Source organism: Scyliorhinus torazame, chromosome 14 (assembly GCF_047496885.1).
Source record: "Scyliorhinus torazame isolate Kashiwa2021f chromosome 14, sScyTor2.1, whole genome shotgun sequence".
In the NCBI taxonomy this organism is placed as follows: domain Eukaryota; kingdom Metazoa; phylum Chordata; class Chondrichthyes; order Carcharhiniformes; family Scyliorhinidae; genus Scyliorhinus; species Scyliorhinus torazame.
This window is the reverse complement of record NC_092720.1, coordinates 56,223,048-56,242,697: the sequence shown is the minus strand read 5'-3', so window position 1 is coordinate 56,242,697 and position 19,650 is coordinate 56,223,048. Positions and strand designations below refer to the sequence as shown.

General features: G+C 42.4%; 1 protein-coding gene across 2 annotated transcripts in view; it reads right to left on the bottom strand.

Annotated features, from left to right (window-relative positions):
- The window catches only part of atp11b (ATPase phospholipid transporting 11B), a 237,188-nt gene that overhangs the window by 81,438 nt on the left and 136,100 nt on the right, over positions 1-19,650 (bottom strand). For both annotated transcript variants that reach the window (XM_072474212.1, XM_072474211.1), the window contains exons 19-23: positions 18,622-18,825; positions 8,512-8,665; positions 6,086-6,188; positions 3,205-3,350; positions 1,225-1,284 (exon numbers count right to left, since the gene is read on the bottom strand). In XM_072474212.1, the coding sequence (XP_072330313.1) occupies positions 1,225-1,284; positions 3,205-3,350; positions 6,086-6,188; positions 8,512-8,665; positions 18,622-18,825 (667 nt within the window). The remainder of the gene's footprint in view (positions 1-1,224; positions 1,285-3,204; positions 3,351-6,085; positions 6,189-8,511; positions 8,666-18,621; positions 18,826-19,650) is intronic.

Genomic DNA, 19,650 nt, shown 5'->3' with positions numbered 1-19,650 from the left:
GGCATTTAAGTGTCAACTGCATTGTTGTGGATCTGGGGTCATATGTAGGCCAGATCATGTAACGACAGCAGGATTCTTGCTAAAGTGAACCAGATGGGTTTTTCCAGCAAATCGACAAAGGGCTCATGGCCATCATTGCAGATTATTTCAGATTTTAATCAAATTCCACGATCTGTCATAATGGGAATTCAAACCAGGGTTCCCAAAGCAACATCCTCAGCCACTGGAGTACTACTAGTCCAGCAGCAATACCAGTGCTTCCACTTCGCTGACTTTCAAACATTTATATAAAATTTATATTACAGTTGAACAGATATACACACATAGACTCAACTTGAGGAAAGCATAGTCTCCAGAAAAAATTGGAGGAAGGTATAGCTGGCTTACATGCTTAAAAATATGTCATTTAGGGATCTCAATATTTCCTCAGAAATGAAAAACCTTTTTTGCTAACTCATTCATGGGATGTAGGTGTTGCTGGCTGGCCCGGCATTTATTGCCCATCCCTAATTGCCTTTGAACCAAGTGGCTTGCTACGTTATTTCAGAGGGCACTTGCGAGTCAACCCCATTGCTATGCATGGAGTCACATGTAGTCAGATAGGAGAAGGACGCTTCCCAAAAGGTACTAGTGAACCAGATGGGTTTATATGGCAATTGACAATGGTTTCATGGTCATCATTAGACTTTTAATTCAAGACTGTTTATTGAATGCTAATTTGACCATCTGCCGTGGTGGGATACAAACCTAGGTCCTCAGAGCATTACCCGGGGTCTCTGGATTACTAGTCCAATGACAATACAACCAAACCACTGCCTCCCCTAAATACATGCAAACATACTGTTCACAACATTGGGATGCTCCAAAATACATCACAGCCATCTTTACTGAAGTGATTTAGGCAGCAAATTGCAGAACCTGCAGGTCTAAGCAGCTGAAGTTACAAGTTGGCTAATGGTGGGGTGAAGGGTATTGGTGATGCACAGGAGGGCAGAATTGCAGGAATGCTGGAAAATGCCCTGATGTGAAAAAATTAATACAATGCAAGTGATGCCCAGAGTAATCCTCCCACAGAAAATAAATTCTACGCTTTTGATAATTGCTTCTCCTTTCAGAAGCGTGTAATGCCACTAAATAAAAATGAAGGGAAATAGCAACTATTGTATGCAGAAAAAGTTAATACATTTTGGTCTCAAGTCAAGAATTTATATTAAAAATACTTACCTGTTGTGAAAACAAACAGAAGAACTGATATAAAAATTGAGGTGTAATAAAACAGACATTCTGGGGAGAGAAAAATATAACAGGTTTAGTTAGATTTGAACATGGTATCAGGTGCCTTTGAAAAAGAATGCATAATATTAAATTTACTGCAGCCAGTTATGAAATGGCTACAAAATCCACATATTTCCACTTTGATTCTGTGAGTTTGCCTGAGAACTTAATTTAACATTCTGCAGAGTTTGTTTTAAAATACTCCTTCAATGACATTGCCTACTAAACTACAGTTTACAGGTTTGATTACCGATATCAGCAAATTCAACGCAGACAGGACTAAGCAGTTTTTTAATGCAAGGAAGAAAGGTTATGCTTTGCATTTCCTATTGTAATTTTGTTTGAAAAGTGTATAAATGGGCAAGATGGTTAAGCTTGTGTGGGGAACCATTCACTCTCAAACAGCCTGATATCGTGGTTCATAAAGTAGGCATTTGGTCAGGGCACTAAGTCATGGCTCAGAGTCAGAAGCTTGTGGTTTCAAATACCACTCCAGAGACTTGAGCAATTGGTGACACTCCAGTGTGGTACTGAGAGTGTGCTAAATTGTTTGGATGAGGAAGGTAAACTCTCAGCAGGGCATGAAAGATCCTATGTGCTATTTTAAAGAGTAGCAGTTATTCATGGTGCCCTGGCCAATATTTATCATTCAATCAACATCATGAGAACAGATTATATGCTCATTATTACATTGCTGTTTATTGCTGTGTGCAAATTGACTGCCGTGTTTTCTACGGCTGGTTGCAGCCTTCTGTCTCATAAGAGAATGTTTTTTTGCCATTGTCAACTTTTAAGCATCGCCTGGTGTAGTTCAGGAGCCCCACTGTGACATGATAGTCTCTACCACATTTGCTGCAGAGGAAGACAGTGGGCCAAGATGCAGCATGTTTCACTGGGCTCTGTTTTGCCTGGGCCCTCTTCTCGGCCAGCTGAGCTTTTCATTTCTACTTGTCTCTTCCAAATCTCATCCAAACAGTGTGGCTCCAGAGGTCATGGCCATCAGTGACTGTCATCCAGTTGTCAGTGTCAAAACCTGCCGTTTTCATTGTGTCATTCAACAGTGACTACACTTCACAACAACATATTGGCTGTAAAATAGTGTGGCTCATTCCTCGTGTTGTGAAATCATTACGTTGCACATTGGAGGGAGGTAACAGTTTCACACAGGGAAAGAACTGGACAGTAGGCAGCAACACTGGGAGGGAGGGAGGGAGGGATACAAACAAGATTATTCATTTCAGCCATTCCTGAATTTGGTCCACTGCTCCGCAAATCCATGATTGATTCAGTCTCCATACAAGGCTGTCGCAAAATTCCTTTCAGTTTCCCAACAGTCTTTCGTAGGACCATGTGGCCCAAACAACGCCATTTTGGAGTGACCCCCTGATCTCCCTAACCCATCCATTCACTGCTGACCTATCAGCCTGCAGCTGCTGACTGAATTGAGAGGAGACAGTTTACTACAAAAGATAGAAATGTAAGCATCTACTGGATTGGGATACAGGTACTCCGAATCAAATTTTTTGTTCAGTAGGTGTTTACAATGTTTTTCCAAGTATAATCAATCCTTTTTTTAAAAAACCTCTGGACTGATTTCCCACATTGGAAGAGCAAGGCTGCTAAGGTCAGTTAAGCAGTGCGTCTGTAGAAGTTGTCCATGTCTTGCAGGTTTTGAATGTCTGACGATTATAAGTTCAGAAAGTTTGGCCACTCCTGGGCTTTAAAGTACTTTGCGATGTCCTGTGGTCATGAAAGGTGCTATAGGAATGCAAGCTTTATATAAAACTGTGGTCACATCAACACTGTACCACAGAAGTCAGGAAAAGAAAAGAAAAGTCAAGTGAAAAAGAGTTTTGTTAACACGCAGGACAATGTTAAAAATGTGACCGATAACACTTGTAAGATTAAAGATTAATCAAAACGACATACCTTATAAAAAAAGTACTGTACAAGATTTGATATTCTGACATAATACAAGTGGCCATGTACAAATAGTAACTTAGCGAGGAATCTGAACCTTGCTATCGCATAATCACTATTTCTCACTGCTTGTCTTCCTTCTTTGCCCATAATTCCTGTGGGAAAAATGTTAATACAAGTTAAATGTAAAAAGAACATAACACAATATCATTCACATACCCAGTGTACATATGGAGAAAGTCACAGATTTTAGAGCACAGCAGGAGGCCTTTCGGCCCATCGTCTCTACGTCGGCCATCAAGCATCCATCGATTCTCATCCCATTTTCCAGCACTTAGTGGGGGAGCCGCCATGGGCAATGGTGATGAGGCTGCATCGGTTCCTGGATAAACAGAAGATCTTGAGGTGGGCGACACAGACCAACAAATGTATCCGGGAGGGGAGTGAGCTGCGGATCTACCAGGACAAAGTGGACATTGTGTTCTTGCAGGAGATGCACCTGAAGTTGGGGGATCAGCCGAGGCGGAGGAAGGGGTGGGTGGGGCAGGTGTTCCACTCAGGGTTAGGCATGAAGACAAAAGGGGTGGCAGTTGCTTTTGAGGTGGGGATTTTTGTAATGGACAAGGCGCTGCTGGCCGACTCGGAGCACTCGACGATTGTGGTTTCCGACCGTGCGCTGCACTATGTGGATTTGCGGGTGGTGCGGGGGGGCCCAATGGCCGCAGTAGCGGTTAGATGTGAGGCTACATGAGGGAATATATGAGTGGGTGAGGGCTGCCATCCAGGGTATGTAGAGTTGAATGACATGGGGGAGGTCACGGCCATACACTGTGGGAGGGCACTTAAGGCAGTAAGTTAGGGTTGCATGTATTTCGATCCAGACCCATAGGGAGAGGCGGAGCGAGAGGAGAGAGCAAGGCTGGTGGAGGAAATTCTGTAGGCGGATCGGAGGTACTCTGTGGCGCTGGAAGAGGGGTTGTTGAAGGAGAGGCAGAGGCTTCAAATGGAGTTTGGGTTAGTGTTCACGGGGAAGGTGGTAAGACAGCTGCGGAGGGCCAGATGGGCAATGTACATGGGGAAAAGGAGAGTAGGATGCTGGCCCACCAGCTGAGGAAGCAGTCAGCAGCGAGGGAGTTGGTACAAGGGGGTAAGGTGGTGACGGACCCAGAGGGGGTAAATGGGGTATTTGAGGCCTTCTACAGGAAGCTGTACGAGTCAGAGCCTCCATCTGGGGAGGAGGAAATGAGACAGTTCCTGAAGTTCCCCAAGCTGGAGCGGGAGGGGGTGCTGGAGGCAAGTTTGCAGGACTGGAGGAGTTGCCAAACGGGACTGGCTTTAGGTACCTGCAGGTGACAGATTGTGAGGAGAGAGGTGCCGTCCTTCCTGGGTGCTGTCTCCATGCTGCAGGACAAGTTGTTGTCGGAGGATGATACAGGGAAGGGAGGGTGTCGAATAGCTATATTGAATTGTTGGAGAGGGAGGACTGTGTGCCGGGCACTCCGGTGGAGGAGGATTAAGCGCAAATGGGAGGAGTTGGGAAGGGAGGTACAGGCCGGGATGTGGAAGGAGGGTAAACGTGTCCTCATCTTGTGCGAGATTAAGCTTCTTCCAGTTTAAGGAGGTACATAAGGCCTACATGACGGTTGCGAGGATGAGCTGCTTCTTTGCAGGGGTGGAGGATAGGTGTGGCCGATGTATTGGAGGGGGGGGGCACCAATTCCAAAGCTGAGGGGCTTCTGGCAGGGGTTCTTGAATATTATGTCCGAGATTCTGGGTGTGGGGGTGGCCCCCGGGTCCGGAGGTGCCGATATTTGGTGTGTCGGAAGATCTGGAAATCCAGGTGGGGGAAGAGAGGCCTATATATTGCCATTTGCCCCCTGATAGCCTGGATTGTGTTGGCGGGACTCAGAGCCACCGAAGGCGAAAGTATGGGTTGGCAGATGGGTTCACCCGGAGATGCAAACCGATCATTGATTTCTTCAAGGTGAATTAAGGGGTCACTAGCCTGGATTGTGTTGGCGGGACTCGGAGCCACCGAAGGCGAAAGTATGGGTTGGCAGAGGGGTTCACCCGGAGATGCAAACCGATCATGGATTTCTTCAAGGTGAATTAAGGGGTCAGCTGGGGGGGGGGGGGGGGGGGTTAGGGATAAGGTGGTAAAAGTAGGAAACGGGGTGCATTGGGTGCTGGTATCAGCGGAGGCTGGGGCTTTGTTGTTTTTATTCATGTTGATGTTTTGGTCTTCTGATATTTTTGTTTATAAATGTAAAAGGCCTTGAATAAAAATATTTCTATAAAAAGAGATGGCGGGGCCTTCACAAATAACCTCAGCTGTTGGCAATCGCTCTGCATAACAAACCAGCCACCTGAACTAACCGTTAACACAATAACGCTGTCATTTAATTTTTGACACCAGTTCATTAATTGGAAAGTTCACATGGATTATTGGGGAATATCTCGATCCAGTTTCCTCTGAACTCACGACTGTTTGGATTTGGCAGGGCAGCTCAAACATAGTAAGAAATTATTTACATTGTACAGGACCAATTACTGGCTCATTCACCAAAGAATGGGATGATTCTGTGCAGCCAGATATATAAAAAATACAAACCCTGAAGCTAAGCACTTGAAAATAGTTTTCATCAAGCGCCCATGTCAAAAACCAAAATGGTTGAAAAATGAGCTGAAAACCTATTTTGCAACAAATATCCGTGAAAAATGAAAGACCATTGATCAGGAACATTCCAATTAATTTACTGACTGATGTCGTTTTGTTATTTGGTGCATCAGATTCACTTTCAGCCAGATTGTGAAGTCTATTACAATCCCACTTTCATGTTACATATAAAGTTGTAACAAACAAATATCTGGCAATTTTCTGTTTACACACCTATGCCAATATTTGCTTCCATTATCATGCTGACATCATTTGCACCATCACCAATTGCTAAGGTAATAGGCTTGGTTGGCGATGTCTTCAAGAGTCTGACTACCTGAAAATATACAAAAGCAAATATCAATTTTAAGTCACAAAATGCAAGACATATGACATGGTCCACAAAGAACTACACTCACGAAAGCAAGTTTTCAAAAAGAATAATGGGTAAAATCTGATGTTCAGTCCTTTATCTTTTTTTTTTTTTAAATGTGTTTTTATTCAAAATTTTTCAATAATTTTTACGAACCAGTACAAAAAGAAAAACAACGAAAAGAAAACATAGCAATAAAACAGAAAACAACTTAACCATTTAACAAAACAAGGTGGGATATCTGCCCTTTACAAATGAAATCCATCCACCGCCCAAACCCCCCCCCCCCCCCCGGTTTGCTGCTGCTGACCTCCACCTAACGTTCCGCGAGAAAGTCAAGGAACGGTTGCCACCACCTGGAGAACCCCTGCAAGGACCCTCGCAAGGCAAACTTTATCCTCTCCAACCTGAGAAATCCCACCATGTCACTGCCCCAAGCCTCTACGCTTGGGGGTTTCACGACCCTCCACATTAACAAGAGCATTCTCCGGGCTACCAAGGAGGCAAAGGACAGAACTCCGGCCTCTTTCGACTCCTGCACTCCCGGATCATCTTGATACCCCAAATATTGCTATCCCCCAACTCGGTTTTACCCGAGTATCCAAGACCTTGGACATAGCCTTTGCGAAGCCTTTCCAAAATCTTGTAAGTGCCGGGCATGCCCAGAACATATGGACATGATTTGCTGGGCTCCCTGAGCACCTCACACACCTGTCCTCCACCCCAAAGAACTTACTCATTCTCGCCACTGTCATATGCACCCAGTGCACCACCTTAAACTGAATCAGGCTAAGCCTGGCGCAGATGAGGAGGAATTGACCCTGCCCAGGGAGTCAGCCCACAGGCCTTCGTCCAGCTCCTCCTCCCACTTGCCCTTCAGCTCCTCCACCGAGGCCTCCTCCACCTCCTGATATATTTCCGATATCTTGCCATCCCCTACCCACACGCCTGAGACCACCCTGTCCTGCATCCTCTGGGCAGGCAGCAGCGGGAATTCTCCCACCTGCTTTTTCACGAACGCCCGAACCTGCATGTACCTAAAGGTATTCCCTGGGGATAGCCCAAATTTCTCCTCCAGCGCCCTCAGACTAGCAAAAGTCCCATCAATGAACAAGTCCCCCATCCTTTTGATACCCGCCCTGTGCCAACTTAGGAACCCCCCGTCAATTATACCCGGAACGAACCTGTGATTGTTCCGTATCGGGGCCCAGACTGAAGCCCTTGCCTCGCCCCGGTGCCGTCTCCACTGCCCCCAGATCCCCAATGTCGCCGCCACCACCGGGCCCGTGGTATACCGCGTCGGCCGAAGCGGCAACGGTGCCGTTATCAGTGCCCCCAAGCTAGTATCTTTACAAGACGCCGCTTCCAACCGTTTCCACGCCGCCCACTCTCCCTCCATTACCCATTTCCCAATCATGGATATATTCGCTGCCCAGTAATAGCTGCAAAAGTTCGCAGCGCCTAGAATAGAACATATTATTAGAGATGAGGAAGCCCTAGACTGATGCACAAAGCTTCCAGCAGAGATCTCCTGTCAGATGCAAACGCTTTCCTTTTTACTCGTCTGGGAAGACCGAGATTAATTGTCACTGGATAGGAATTGGGATTAAGTCTATAAACTTCCGAATCTGATCTAGATGGGAAATACATTAGTGGTTTACATAGGCTCTTGTGCTATATGCTTCTATCTATATAGTGCAGGAACCAACAAAGACTTTAAAACAAAAACTGTTCACTGGTCTTGCAAAACCATAGTGATCACAGCCAGCAACAGATTCCATGGCACACTGTTAAAAGGTGCGATGTTCTCAGACCTTTCTCAAGAAAACTATCTCCCCAATTATGGAACAATGCCCGTGAGGAAGGGATTGTGTTACATATGTACCCGACTAAACTTGTAATCAATAGCCCTTCACTGATGTACAAAAGGTTCCAGCAGGGATCTCCCATCAGATGCAAGCTGATTGATTTTTCACTCGCCTGGGGAGACCAAGATGAATTGTCATTGGAGATAAGAATTGGGATCAAGTCTATAAACATCCTCATCTGATCAAATTGAGAAATACATTTGCTGCACTTAGCCAACATGTTAGTTGAATTTTAAAGACGGTTATTTTCATTCAGGTACAAAATATCTACTTCTATACCAATATACTGAAGGATAAGGGAAGCATGGGACTTTTAATACAGTTCGGCTTTCCCAAATTAACACAAACAACATAAAAAATTGCATGAGTAAGTATGATTTCTTTGTCCAACTGTACTTTTGAATACATAACTTACTTACTTTTGCTTTTTGCAGAGGTGCCATTCGGCAAAACAGCACAGCACTGCAGTTTTTGCTGATTTCCATGAACATTTTTTCATGCCCCCGGAGTGCAACTGAAAGGCTGGTTCCATCCACAACCAAGCCATGCTGAATCACATGATCCTGTTTTATTCTGTAATCATAAACCATTTGTTAAAGTTTATAATTCAAGATTCTGAATTTTCTTTGCATAGTTAATCTGTGTATGTACACAAGATAAAACACTGCCTGCACCAATCTATTTCAGAAAGATTTGAATACTCAATGCGGTTGACTATTAACTGGCCCCTCCCCACTGAAATGGCCTAGCAAGTCACTTAGTCCAAGGGCAAATAGGGATGAGCAACTAATGCTGGCCCAGCCAGTGACGCCCACATCCCAAGAACAAATTTTTAAAAATTTATTAGCAAGCAAAATTTACCCTCTCCATAAAACCTTATCTTAAATATGATGAATCCATACGATTGTATTTATTGTACACCTCCCACTCATATGCATAGGGAAATCTATTTATAGTATAGTGTAGGCCTTGCCTCAGCCAACTTATCCCATTACGTGCTGTAGAGAATTAATTTACTATAGTAATCGCTGCTGTTTTAACAGGAAGCTCCTTTTTTATGTACACTCAGATTTTGATCGTTATTCGATTCTTAGACTAGAAGAAATTAAATATGGAAAATGACTGGAGACCATGCTTGTTTTTACTTACATTACCAGCTTTTCTAAAAATATGAACTGTTTCAGGTGGAAAACCTATGATCCATCTTGTCCACCCCTTGGTGCATTTCTGGTAACCCTAAGTTCCATCTGTTAACAAAGACTTTTCCAGTTCCTTTTTGAAGCGCATCAATTTTTTTTGTTTCCGCCCATGCTGGTAATCTGTTTTGCCGACTTACCACCAGTTTTATTAAAAAGGATCTTCCCTACTATCCATACCTTATTATAGGTGGTTGCACTGACAAATCTCTCTCATTGGTGGCAGCATAGCCCTGACTGAAGCCTCTTTGTCTATCTGTACCATCTGCCCATTCCAATAATCACAGTAATAGTGTAGTCCTTATTACCAAAGCACACCTTTGACACTCTGTCTACTCCTCTGGTGCTTTCTCCAGCTTAGAGCACCTCCAGTTGTTCAAACCCTCTTGCCTATCCTTTAAAATCTGTTTGTCAGTTCCTGCTGAGCCCATACCATTTAAATACAAATTGAGCTATTCTCACTTAGCCTCAATGCATGACTGACTCCTCATTCCCTTTGATTTCAATCACCAAGTCACTTTACCCTCGATCCTCTGACTTCACTGCTATTCTGACAACACTAAACCTCTTCCTCTATATAAACTCTGTAGATTCATAGTCACCCCTTTAACCTGCTCCCCTACGTCCATCACTTGAATTATAGGTGAGGCCATTCCCCTGGCTTTAGGATCAATTCTCATCCAAGTCACTCACAACTGTACTTTTAAATTCTTAAGTGTTTCACTTTTGGACCATCATGTGCTACAATGCAGCTCAACCACTCTTTATCTGTGATGTCCTTGTTTACAGTAAAATTCCTACTTGCCCTAACCCTAGGCAAGCCCTCTAGTACTGTACCAATTTTTGCTTCCTGAAGTTCAAGAAGCACTTGAGCCTGTCTGGCACCAAGTCAGTTTAGCTATTATTCATCAGATCTGGCTGAATCATAACAAGCACTGTCAAGCGTTAGCCTTAGTAAGCCCCAGGCTCACCCAAAATAGGAAAGATAATCCCTGGCCTCTATTTTCCATCACCAACGACTGCGTTAAAACACTTTGTCTAATCTCCCATTGCCCTCACCTCCAACAACCAAATGTAAGGGGACCTTGAGACCAACCATTTCTCTGAACTATGATTTCCACAAGGTCCACCACTCCTCTTGAATGCACTCCCACTAAACTACTGCCAATCCAACTTCCCTTCTTGGCTCACCCTGCTTGCCAATATTGCAAAAGAGTTCCTTTTCCTCAGATATTGCTCGCCTTTTCAAAGTTATCACCCCCCCCCCCAAAAGAAAAATCACCCTCGGCCCCTCTCCTTACAAACCTAACCTCGAACCTTCCTGCCTTCTCCAGACTACTTGCAACATGCTGCTCCTTCTACAATTTCATGTCCAGCTTTCTTGCAAATACTTGTTGGAACCTCCGCAATCAGATTTCTGCCCCCACACAGCACCAAAACTGCTTTGAAATCACAAATGACAATCTTTATGACGGTGATCACGGTACATCAGTCTTCTTTACCCTTAATTGACCTCCCTGCAGTTGTTGCCATTGTTAATCACAACATCCCCTTCCATTCAGATGGACAATGGGAGGAGTAATTGCCACTCCGTGCCCAACTACCGTGGATTTTCTTCCATGCCCATCTCGCCTAATCTTCCGACTCGGACTGAGTGAGATCCAGGCAGCACAACTGCCTCAACGTCCAGTGTCGTAGTCCAGCTCCATCGGATTGAAGGACATGACCCATTTTTATTGGCACTAGCTGCCACGTAAGCTAAAGGTTCCACTGAAATTGACAGGAGAAGATAAATGTTTCAGGCAAGTGGATAGGATTTGGGGGTCGGTCAGACCTCTAGGGCAGGGGATGGGGGAGGAGCCCCATGGCAGTGGGGGAAACCCCAATGGGTGGTGAGTGGGGATGCAAATAGCTTGGGGGGGAGGGGCGGGTTGGGGAAAAGAGGAGTGGGTCGGGGGGGGGGGGGAGGGGGGTGTACGTTGGGTGGAAGTAGTCAGTGTGGGTCTTTTACAATAGTTACCCAGCAGTTACAAGAGGTTTTAATGCATCTAACATTTGCTGGGTAATTATTTGTGTAACAAAGTGGGAACCATGCAATATAAAAAGCACATTTTTGAATGGTTCCCAGTGCAGGGCAATTGCCCAGAGAAAGTTTGCACTTCTGGGCAATTGCCATGCAAAGCCTTACCTGTGACATTCTAAGAGCCATCCTTGGGGCACACTTCTAATCCAACGCTGGGGAGCTCAGAAGCTATGGCCAATGAGGCCATCCCTAGCCCCCATCCTCTTCCACCATCCATTCCCTATCTACAAATTATCCTTGGTGATAGCATCTGAAGAATTAGGTTCAAACTTCACTTATGCACTGACAAGCCCAGCTTTATATCTCAAGATCCTTCCTCTACTTGTGTTATCAACTTGCTTGTTTGGCATCCATCCTGATGAGCGACAATTTCTTCAGGTCAAACAGTGTGTAGAATTAAGCCACTGTCTTTAGGGCTGCTACAAACTCTACTCTTGCTACTTGCATTTTCCTTCCTTGCCATCGGCGCACATTGAAGCAAACCATGTGTGCATTTTTGTCCTATTTGAGCCGTGCTAGAGTTGGATCCTAAATACTCTCCAAAGATTGCCTACTTCTACGACTAATGTATCATGTGAGCGTACCCTTTAAGAAATGGGTGTTTAAGAAATGTACCTTTAAGAAATGGAAATGCTCATGTTACTGGAGTGATGTCAGATAGTGGGTGGAGCTGAGCTCTACTTCTGCTTTTTTAGTTTCAGTTTGAGAAAAGCTTGAGTGTGTCTGTGAGCTGCACTGCTGTTGATCTCTGCCATGAAGAACTATCTCTTAATCATTTGGTGAATTCATAAGAATTATAAATGTTTTCAGTCTTGAATGTAAACCCGAATGTGCTCCTGTTTGAAGGTTTGTTAAGTCTTTTGGATGTTAAACGGATGGCATACAGATTACTTAGTGTAGAATTCTTTGGGGGGGGGTGTATTTGATTTACTGGTTGCTAAGATATTCACTGTTTGTTCTAAAAAGATTAACTGGAGTTCATAGAATAAACATTGTTTTGTTTTAAAAACCACTGGTCCATTTTCTGCTACACCATGCCTGTAGAGTGAGCCGTGTGCTCCCCATACCACAATCTATTAAAAGTTGTGGGTCAGGTGAACTCCATGATACACTTTGGGATTCTCTAAACCCTGGCCCATAACAATTGGGGGCTCGAGGGGGATACAAGTCTATCTATTGGATTGGCTTAGCGAACTTAAAGACAGTGAGGGGTGAGCATATTCTGGTTGCTTTTCAGGTGTGGTATTTTAGTTTAAGTGGGGAGTGTGTTGTGGACAATGGCTCTTTCAGAGGCTGAGGTTTTTGGGGGTGGAGACTGTCACACGCAGTACCTTACGGACAGAGACTAAAAGCAGACTGTTAGATTTGGCAAAAACATTGCAGTTAACATTACCTGACAAAATGCGAAAAGATGAGGTAATTATGGCGGTGGTTAAGCATTTAAAGTTGCCTGAGATAAGAGTTTGACTCATTGGAAATGGCAAAAATTCAGTTGCAAGTTAAGCAGCTTGAACATGAAAAAGAATTAAAGCAGCTTGAATATGAAAGCGATAGAGAGGAAAAAGAAAGAGAGGAAAAAGGAGAGAGAAGAAAGGAGAAAAGAAAGAATAGCCATGGCAGAACAAAGAGAAAGAGAAAGGGAGATACAGATCAGGGAAAAAGATAAAGAGAGAGAGTTTGAACTTCAGAAAATGGCCATGAAACATGACAGTCAGTTAAAATTGGCAGACGTAAAGGGAAACGTACAGTTGGATGATAGTGATGAGGATAATGAGACAGAGCGTCATAGTCGAAGGCTTGGTGGGAATCTATTTAAATATGTCAAGCATTGCCAAGGTTTGACGAGAAGGAGGTCGAAGCCTTTTTCATTTCATTTGAGAAGGTAGCTAAACAAACGAAATAGCCATCGGACATGTGGGTATTACTGATTCAAACAAAGCTGATTCAAACAAAGCTGGTAGGTAGAGCTAGTGAAGTGTTTGCATCACTACCGGAGGAGGCATCGGGGACGTATGAGGAGGTGAAAAAATCCATCTTGGGTGCATATGAACTAGTGCCTGAAGCTTACAGACAAAGGTTTAGAAATTTAAGGAAAGAATTTGGTCAGACATACATGGAGTTTGAAAGGATCAAACCGAGTAATTTTGATAGGTGGATAAGAGCTTTGAAAATAGACCAAATGTATGAAGCTCTCAGAGAAATTATCATTTTGGAGGAGCTTAAAAATTCAATTCCTTATGTAGTGAGAATTCATGTGGAAGAGCAGAGGGTTAAAACTACGAGGTTAGCAGCAGAAATGGCAGAGGATTGTGAATTAGTTCATAAATCAAAGCTTGGTTTCTGACATCAGTTTTAGCCTGTGAGGGATAGAAACTGGGGACATGAGATATACTCAAGTGGTAAAGGTAAAGGTGATCTGATGGGAGATAATAAGGAGTGTGTACCTCAGTGGTTGAAGAAAAGCAGTGGGAAGGCTGATGTGGTAAAACAGGATAAGACAGTGGGGTTTGTTAAAGTGGTAAAGGAAAGCCCAAGTGAAGCGAAGGAGGTGCGTAACATTGTACAGCCTGATCAAGAGGTGATTGATAAGGTGCCAGATCTCTTTAAAGAATTTACTTGTGTGGGTAAAGTTTACACATGTGTATCAGGAGGACTAGGTAAAGAAGTCACAATTTTAAGAGATACGGGAGCTAGTCAATCATTAATGGTAAGAGATGAGGAGTTATGTAGGTTGGGAAGAATGTTGCCAGAAAAGGTGGTAATATGTGGAATTAAGGGTGCGAGGAATAGTGTTCAATTATATAAGGTAAGGTTGGAAAGTCCAGTGAAGAGTCGAAGTGGTAGTAGGAGTAATAGAGAAACTATCTTGTCCAGGAATACAGTTTATCTTGGGTAATGATATAGCTGGATCGAAAGTGGGAGTGATGCCTACTGTGGTTGATAAGCTAGTAGAAAATCAGACAACTGAAGTTTTGAAGGACGAACATCCTGGGATTTTCCGGATTGTGTGGTAACAAGGTCACAGTCACAGGTTAAGACAAGAGGAGAAATCAAAGAGTGAAGATGAAGCTGAAGTGCAATTATCAGAAACTGTTTTTCATCAGATGGTTGAAAAAGAACAAGAACAGGTGGAGGATGAGGCGGATATTTTTAGTTCAGGAAAATTGGCGGAGTTACAACAGAAAGATATAGAAATAAAACGGGTGTATCAGAAAGCATACACGGAAGAGGAATCGGAGTGTATACCAGAGTGTTATTACCGTAATAGTGATGTCTTGATGAGAAAATGGAGACCTTTACATATGCAGGCGGATGAAAAGTGGGCAGACGTTCATCAAGTAGTATTGCCGGTAGGGTATAGAAAGGAGGTGTTGCGAGTTGCACATGAGGTACCAGTGGGAGGTCATTTGGGAATAAGGAAAACTCAAGCTAAAATCCAGAAACATTTTTATTGGCCTGGACTACATAAAGATGCAGTTACATTTTGTCCATCATGTCATACATGTCAAGTGATAGGGAAATCTCAAGCAGTGATGAAACCAGCGCCATTAATACCCATTCCAGCATTTGAGGAACCTTTTACAAGGGTCCTAATTGATTGCGTAGGACCGCTTCCTAAAACAAAAAGTGGGCATCAATATCTTTTGACTATAATGGATGTGTCTACTAGGTTTCCAGAGACAATTCCAGTACGTAATATTACAGCTAAAAAGATTGTGGAGGAGTTACCTAAATTCTTTACTAGATATGGACTACCCACAGAATTATAATCAGTTCAAATTTTACCTCCAGGTTATTCAAAGTAGTAATGAATAGCTTAGGAATACAACAATTTAAATCAACTGCGTACCATCCAGAATCGCAGGGAGCGTTAGAAGGGTGGCATCAGACATTAAAAATAATGTTGAGGGCGTATTGGCAAGATTATCCAGAGGATTGGGATAAAGGAATTCCATTCGTACTGTTTGCAATTATGGATGTACCTAATGAGTCAACCAAATTTAGTCCTTTTGAACTAGTTTTGGTCATGAGGTAAGAGGACCACTTAAATTGATTAAGGAAAAATTGGTGAGTGAGAAATCGGAAATTACATTATTGGATTAAGTGTCAAATTTTAGGGAACGATTAAATAGAGGTGAATTGGCTGGACAATATTTAAAAGTTGCACAAAATGTGATGAAACGGGTAGCGGACAAGAAATCCAATGTTCGTAGTTTTGCCAGTGGAGATAAAGTTTTAGTATTGTTACCAGTGGTAGGTGAACCTTTAAAAGCAAGGTTATGTGGACCTTATCAGATTGAAAGGAAATTAAGTGAGGTGAATTATGTTGTAAAAACACCAGATAGAAGGAAGACTCACCGAGTGTGTCATGTGAATATGCTTAAAAGGTACTTTGAAAGGGAAGGAGAGAAAAAGGAGGAGGTTTTAATGATTCTAACTCAAAGTGACAAACCAAATCCAGATGACTGTGAATTTGACATACCTCAAATTAAATTGGAAAATGAGGATGTTCTTAAAAATTGGGATACATTGTTGAGTTACCTTCCAGAGGAAAAACAAACTGATCTGAAAGAGTTATTGATATCACATGGGCAGGTTTGTAGAGATAAATTGGGAAGTACTAAAATGGCTATACATGATGTAGATGTGGGAAATGGTGTTTCAATCAAACAGCATCCATATAGACTTAACCCGTTAAAATTGGCACAGGTTAACAGAGATTGAGAGTATGCTTACAAATGGCATAATTGAAGTGGGTTGTAGCAAATGGAGCTCACCCATAGTGATGGTGCCTAAACCAGACGGTACCCAATTGCTGTGTGTGGACTATAGAAAGGTTAATGCAGTTACAAGAACGGACTTGTATCCTATCCCACGTTTGGAGGATTGCATTGAGAAAGTGGGACAATTAGTTTTTAATTCCAAATTGGATTTACTTAAAAGGTTACTGGCAGGTACCTTTCTCTGAAAGGGCGAAGGAGATTTCAGCTTTTGTGACTCCAGATGGTATATACCAATTCAAAGTTATGCCATTTGGCATGGAAAACACACCAGCCACATTTCAACAGTTAACTAACAAAGTCTTTTCAGGATTACCCAATTGAGCGGTATACATAGACGATCTGGTAATTTTCAGCCAGACATGGAAATACCATTTAAAACATCTGATGGAGTTATTTGATCGACTTTTGGAGGCGGGTTTGGTGAGAAACCTCGCCAAAGTGAATTTGGAAAAGCCCGAATCACTTTCCTGGACGGGTTTTCGATACCCTCAAGACAAAGGGAAATAATGCGATTTCTTGGCACGAGTGGATTTGATCGAACATTTGTGCAAAAGTTTTGTAGCGTAATTGTTCCACTGATGGACTTGCTTAAGAAACGTCGAAAATTTGAATGGACAGCGGATTTCAACAGGCATTTGAAAGCCTGAAAGCTGTGATAACCAATGCTCCTGTGTTGGAGAATTACGAGGGACTCTGTGATCAGATTGAACTAATGTATCTGACTTTAAAGAAACATGCTGAGGCGTAGAGAATTGGACGGATCGTGCAGAGACCTTCTTGTTCAACGAGACTGTCAATCATTAAGTATTTCAGTTGGAGGAAGAAGATCAGAAAAAATGGACTATGTTATTGTACCTGTTTGCGCGTGTTGTTTTTTGAAACAAAAAATATCTTTACTGTGTGCATTTCTTAAAGGATGGTGAAAAATGAAACCATCTTGAAGATGATGGGTTTGTTTTTTTTGAGGGGGGGGGTGTCATGTGAGAGTAATGGGTGTTTAAGAAATGTACCTTTAAGAAATGGAGCTGCTCATGTTACTGGAGTGATGTCAGAGTGTGCTCTACTTCTGCTTTTTTTAGTTTCAGTTTCAGAAAAGCTTGGGTGTGTCTGTGAGCTGCACTGCTGTTGATCTCTGCCATGAAGAACTATCTCTTAATCATTTGGTGAATTCATAAGAATTATAAATGTAAACCCGAATGTGCTCCTGTTTGAAGGTTTGTTAAGTCTTTTGGATGTTAAACGGATGGCATACAGATTACTTAGTGTAGAATTCTTTGGGGGGGTGTATTTGATTTACTGGTTGCTAAGATATTCACTGTTTGTTCTAAAAAGATTAACTGGAGTTCATAGAATAAACATTGTTTTGTTTTAAAACCACTGGTCCATTTTCTGCCACACCATGCCTGTAGAGTGAACTGTGTGCTCCCCATATCACAATCTATTAAAAGTTGTGGGTCAGGTGAACTCCATGATACACTTTGGGATTCTCTATCCCTGGCCCATAACATATGTCATTCAAACCATCTGCTGATGAATCCATACCGTTGACACCTACAATTTCTCCAGGTCAGAATGTGATTTTCCAAAATCTGATCCCAAGTTCTGCAGCCTGGTCCAAAATGTACAGCCTGTATCCCATCCTTCACCATCCTCACCTTTTCCCGCTGACCTAAATCAAATCTGTCACTTAGTACCACAGATTGAAATTTCTTAATTTCTCTTCTTCAAAGTGATCTTTGCCATCTTGTTTAAGATTTCTTTCTTTGGCTTGGGGTGATATTTGCGCAATTATAATTCTGTGAAGTGCCTTGGGAAAACGTTCCACGTTAAAGGTGTTATATAAATGCAATTACCGAAGGGCCGAGGATTTTTAAAAAAAAATGAACCATAGATATCAATTGTAAATGCAATGCTTTCTGAAACAATTTTTTTAAAAAGAGTCATTTACGGGATCTGGGCGTCGCTGATTATGCAGCATTTATGGCCAGCATTTATTGCCCACCCCTAGTTGCCTTCTTGAACCACTGCAGTCCCCGAGGTGTAGGTTTCATCTCTTTTGTAGCAGTTGAATACAACAGGGTGGCTTGCTAGGCTATTTCAGAGGGCATTCAAGAGTCAACCACACTGCTGTGGGTCTGGAGTCACATGTAGGCCAGACCAGATGAGGACAGCAGCTTTCCTTCCCTAAAAGGACCAGATGGGTTTTTACAATAATAGACAATGATTTCATGGTCATCAGTAGACTTTTAATTCCAGGTATTTTACTGAGTTTAAATTCCACCACCTGCCATGGTGGGATTTGAACCTGGGTTCCCAGATCATTACTAGACCTATGACAATACCACTGTGCCACCGCCTTAATTATAGAGGAATGGTTTTACTAGAATCAACTTACTGCACAATCATAAAATACAGAAGAATTGTGTGGCATTAATTAAATGGACCACAGAAAGTAAACATGATTACCTTCTATCAAGTCTTTCAAGCTGCGCAGCACATTCAGTGTCTGATTTCTGATTGGTGAGTTCCAAAATATTCATTGCCCTGTGAAAATGTCCACTTGATAAACTCACACTAATTGCAGTTTCCTGTTTATCTCCTGTAAGAACCCATACTTTGATTCCTGCCAATTTAAGAGCTTCTATTGTCTCTGGAACTTTTTCTTGCAACCTAGAACAAGAAATAAAGCGGTTAAGATACTTACTGCAAGCAACACTTTATATGTCTAATTACCATTTCTGACAGACATTCAGTAACATTGTCAAACATTATGCAACTAGGTGGACAGCAGTTCAGATATGGGTTCAGCTCTGATCCTCCACAGTCAAAGTTTAAGAAATTCTATATTACAAAAGGACACAAACTCAAATTCAGGTGAACAGCTCTTCTCAAAATAACACGATACTTTATATAGTAGTGTAAATGCAAAACCTGTGGTAGGTGACCAGCAGATACCTACAATGCACTCGAGGTTTCAATAAATGGGACGAAAGTATTTAAATATGTTGATGTTATGTCCAAATCACCAGGCAGCTAAACAATAAAACTTTATTGGATAAACATATGGATGATAATGGCATAGTGTAGGTTAGATGGCTTTTGTTTCGGTGCAACATCGTGGGCCGAAGGGCCTGTACTGCAATGTTCTATAATACTGCTCAGAAATGCCTCAATAAAATGTTTCACTTTAAGGGAATCAAAATATCAGCTCACAATAGTACCAACATCCAAACATTTAGGTGCAGTGTTACTCAAATCACATAGTATCATTATCACGTTACTTCCTCAAATGTTTGGTACAACTAAAATCAATTTATAAATGAAACACAAGAGGAGATTACTTACAATGTAATCATCATTGTATGATCAAAGTTAAAAATCTAGACACAATCAGGAATTGCTGTTATCTCACAAGGGAAGTTATTAGAAAATTGTCGGTTGAACTTCATTGTTCTGGGAGTCTTGTAACCTCGTCTCCAACCCATATATACCACA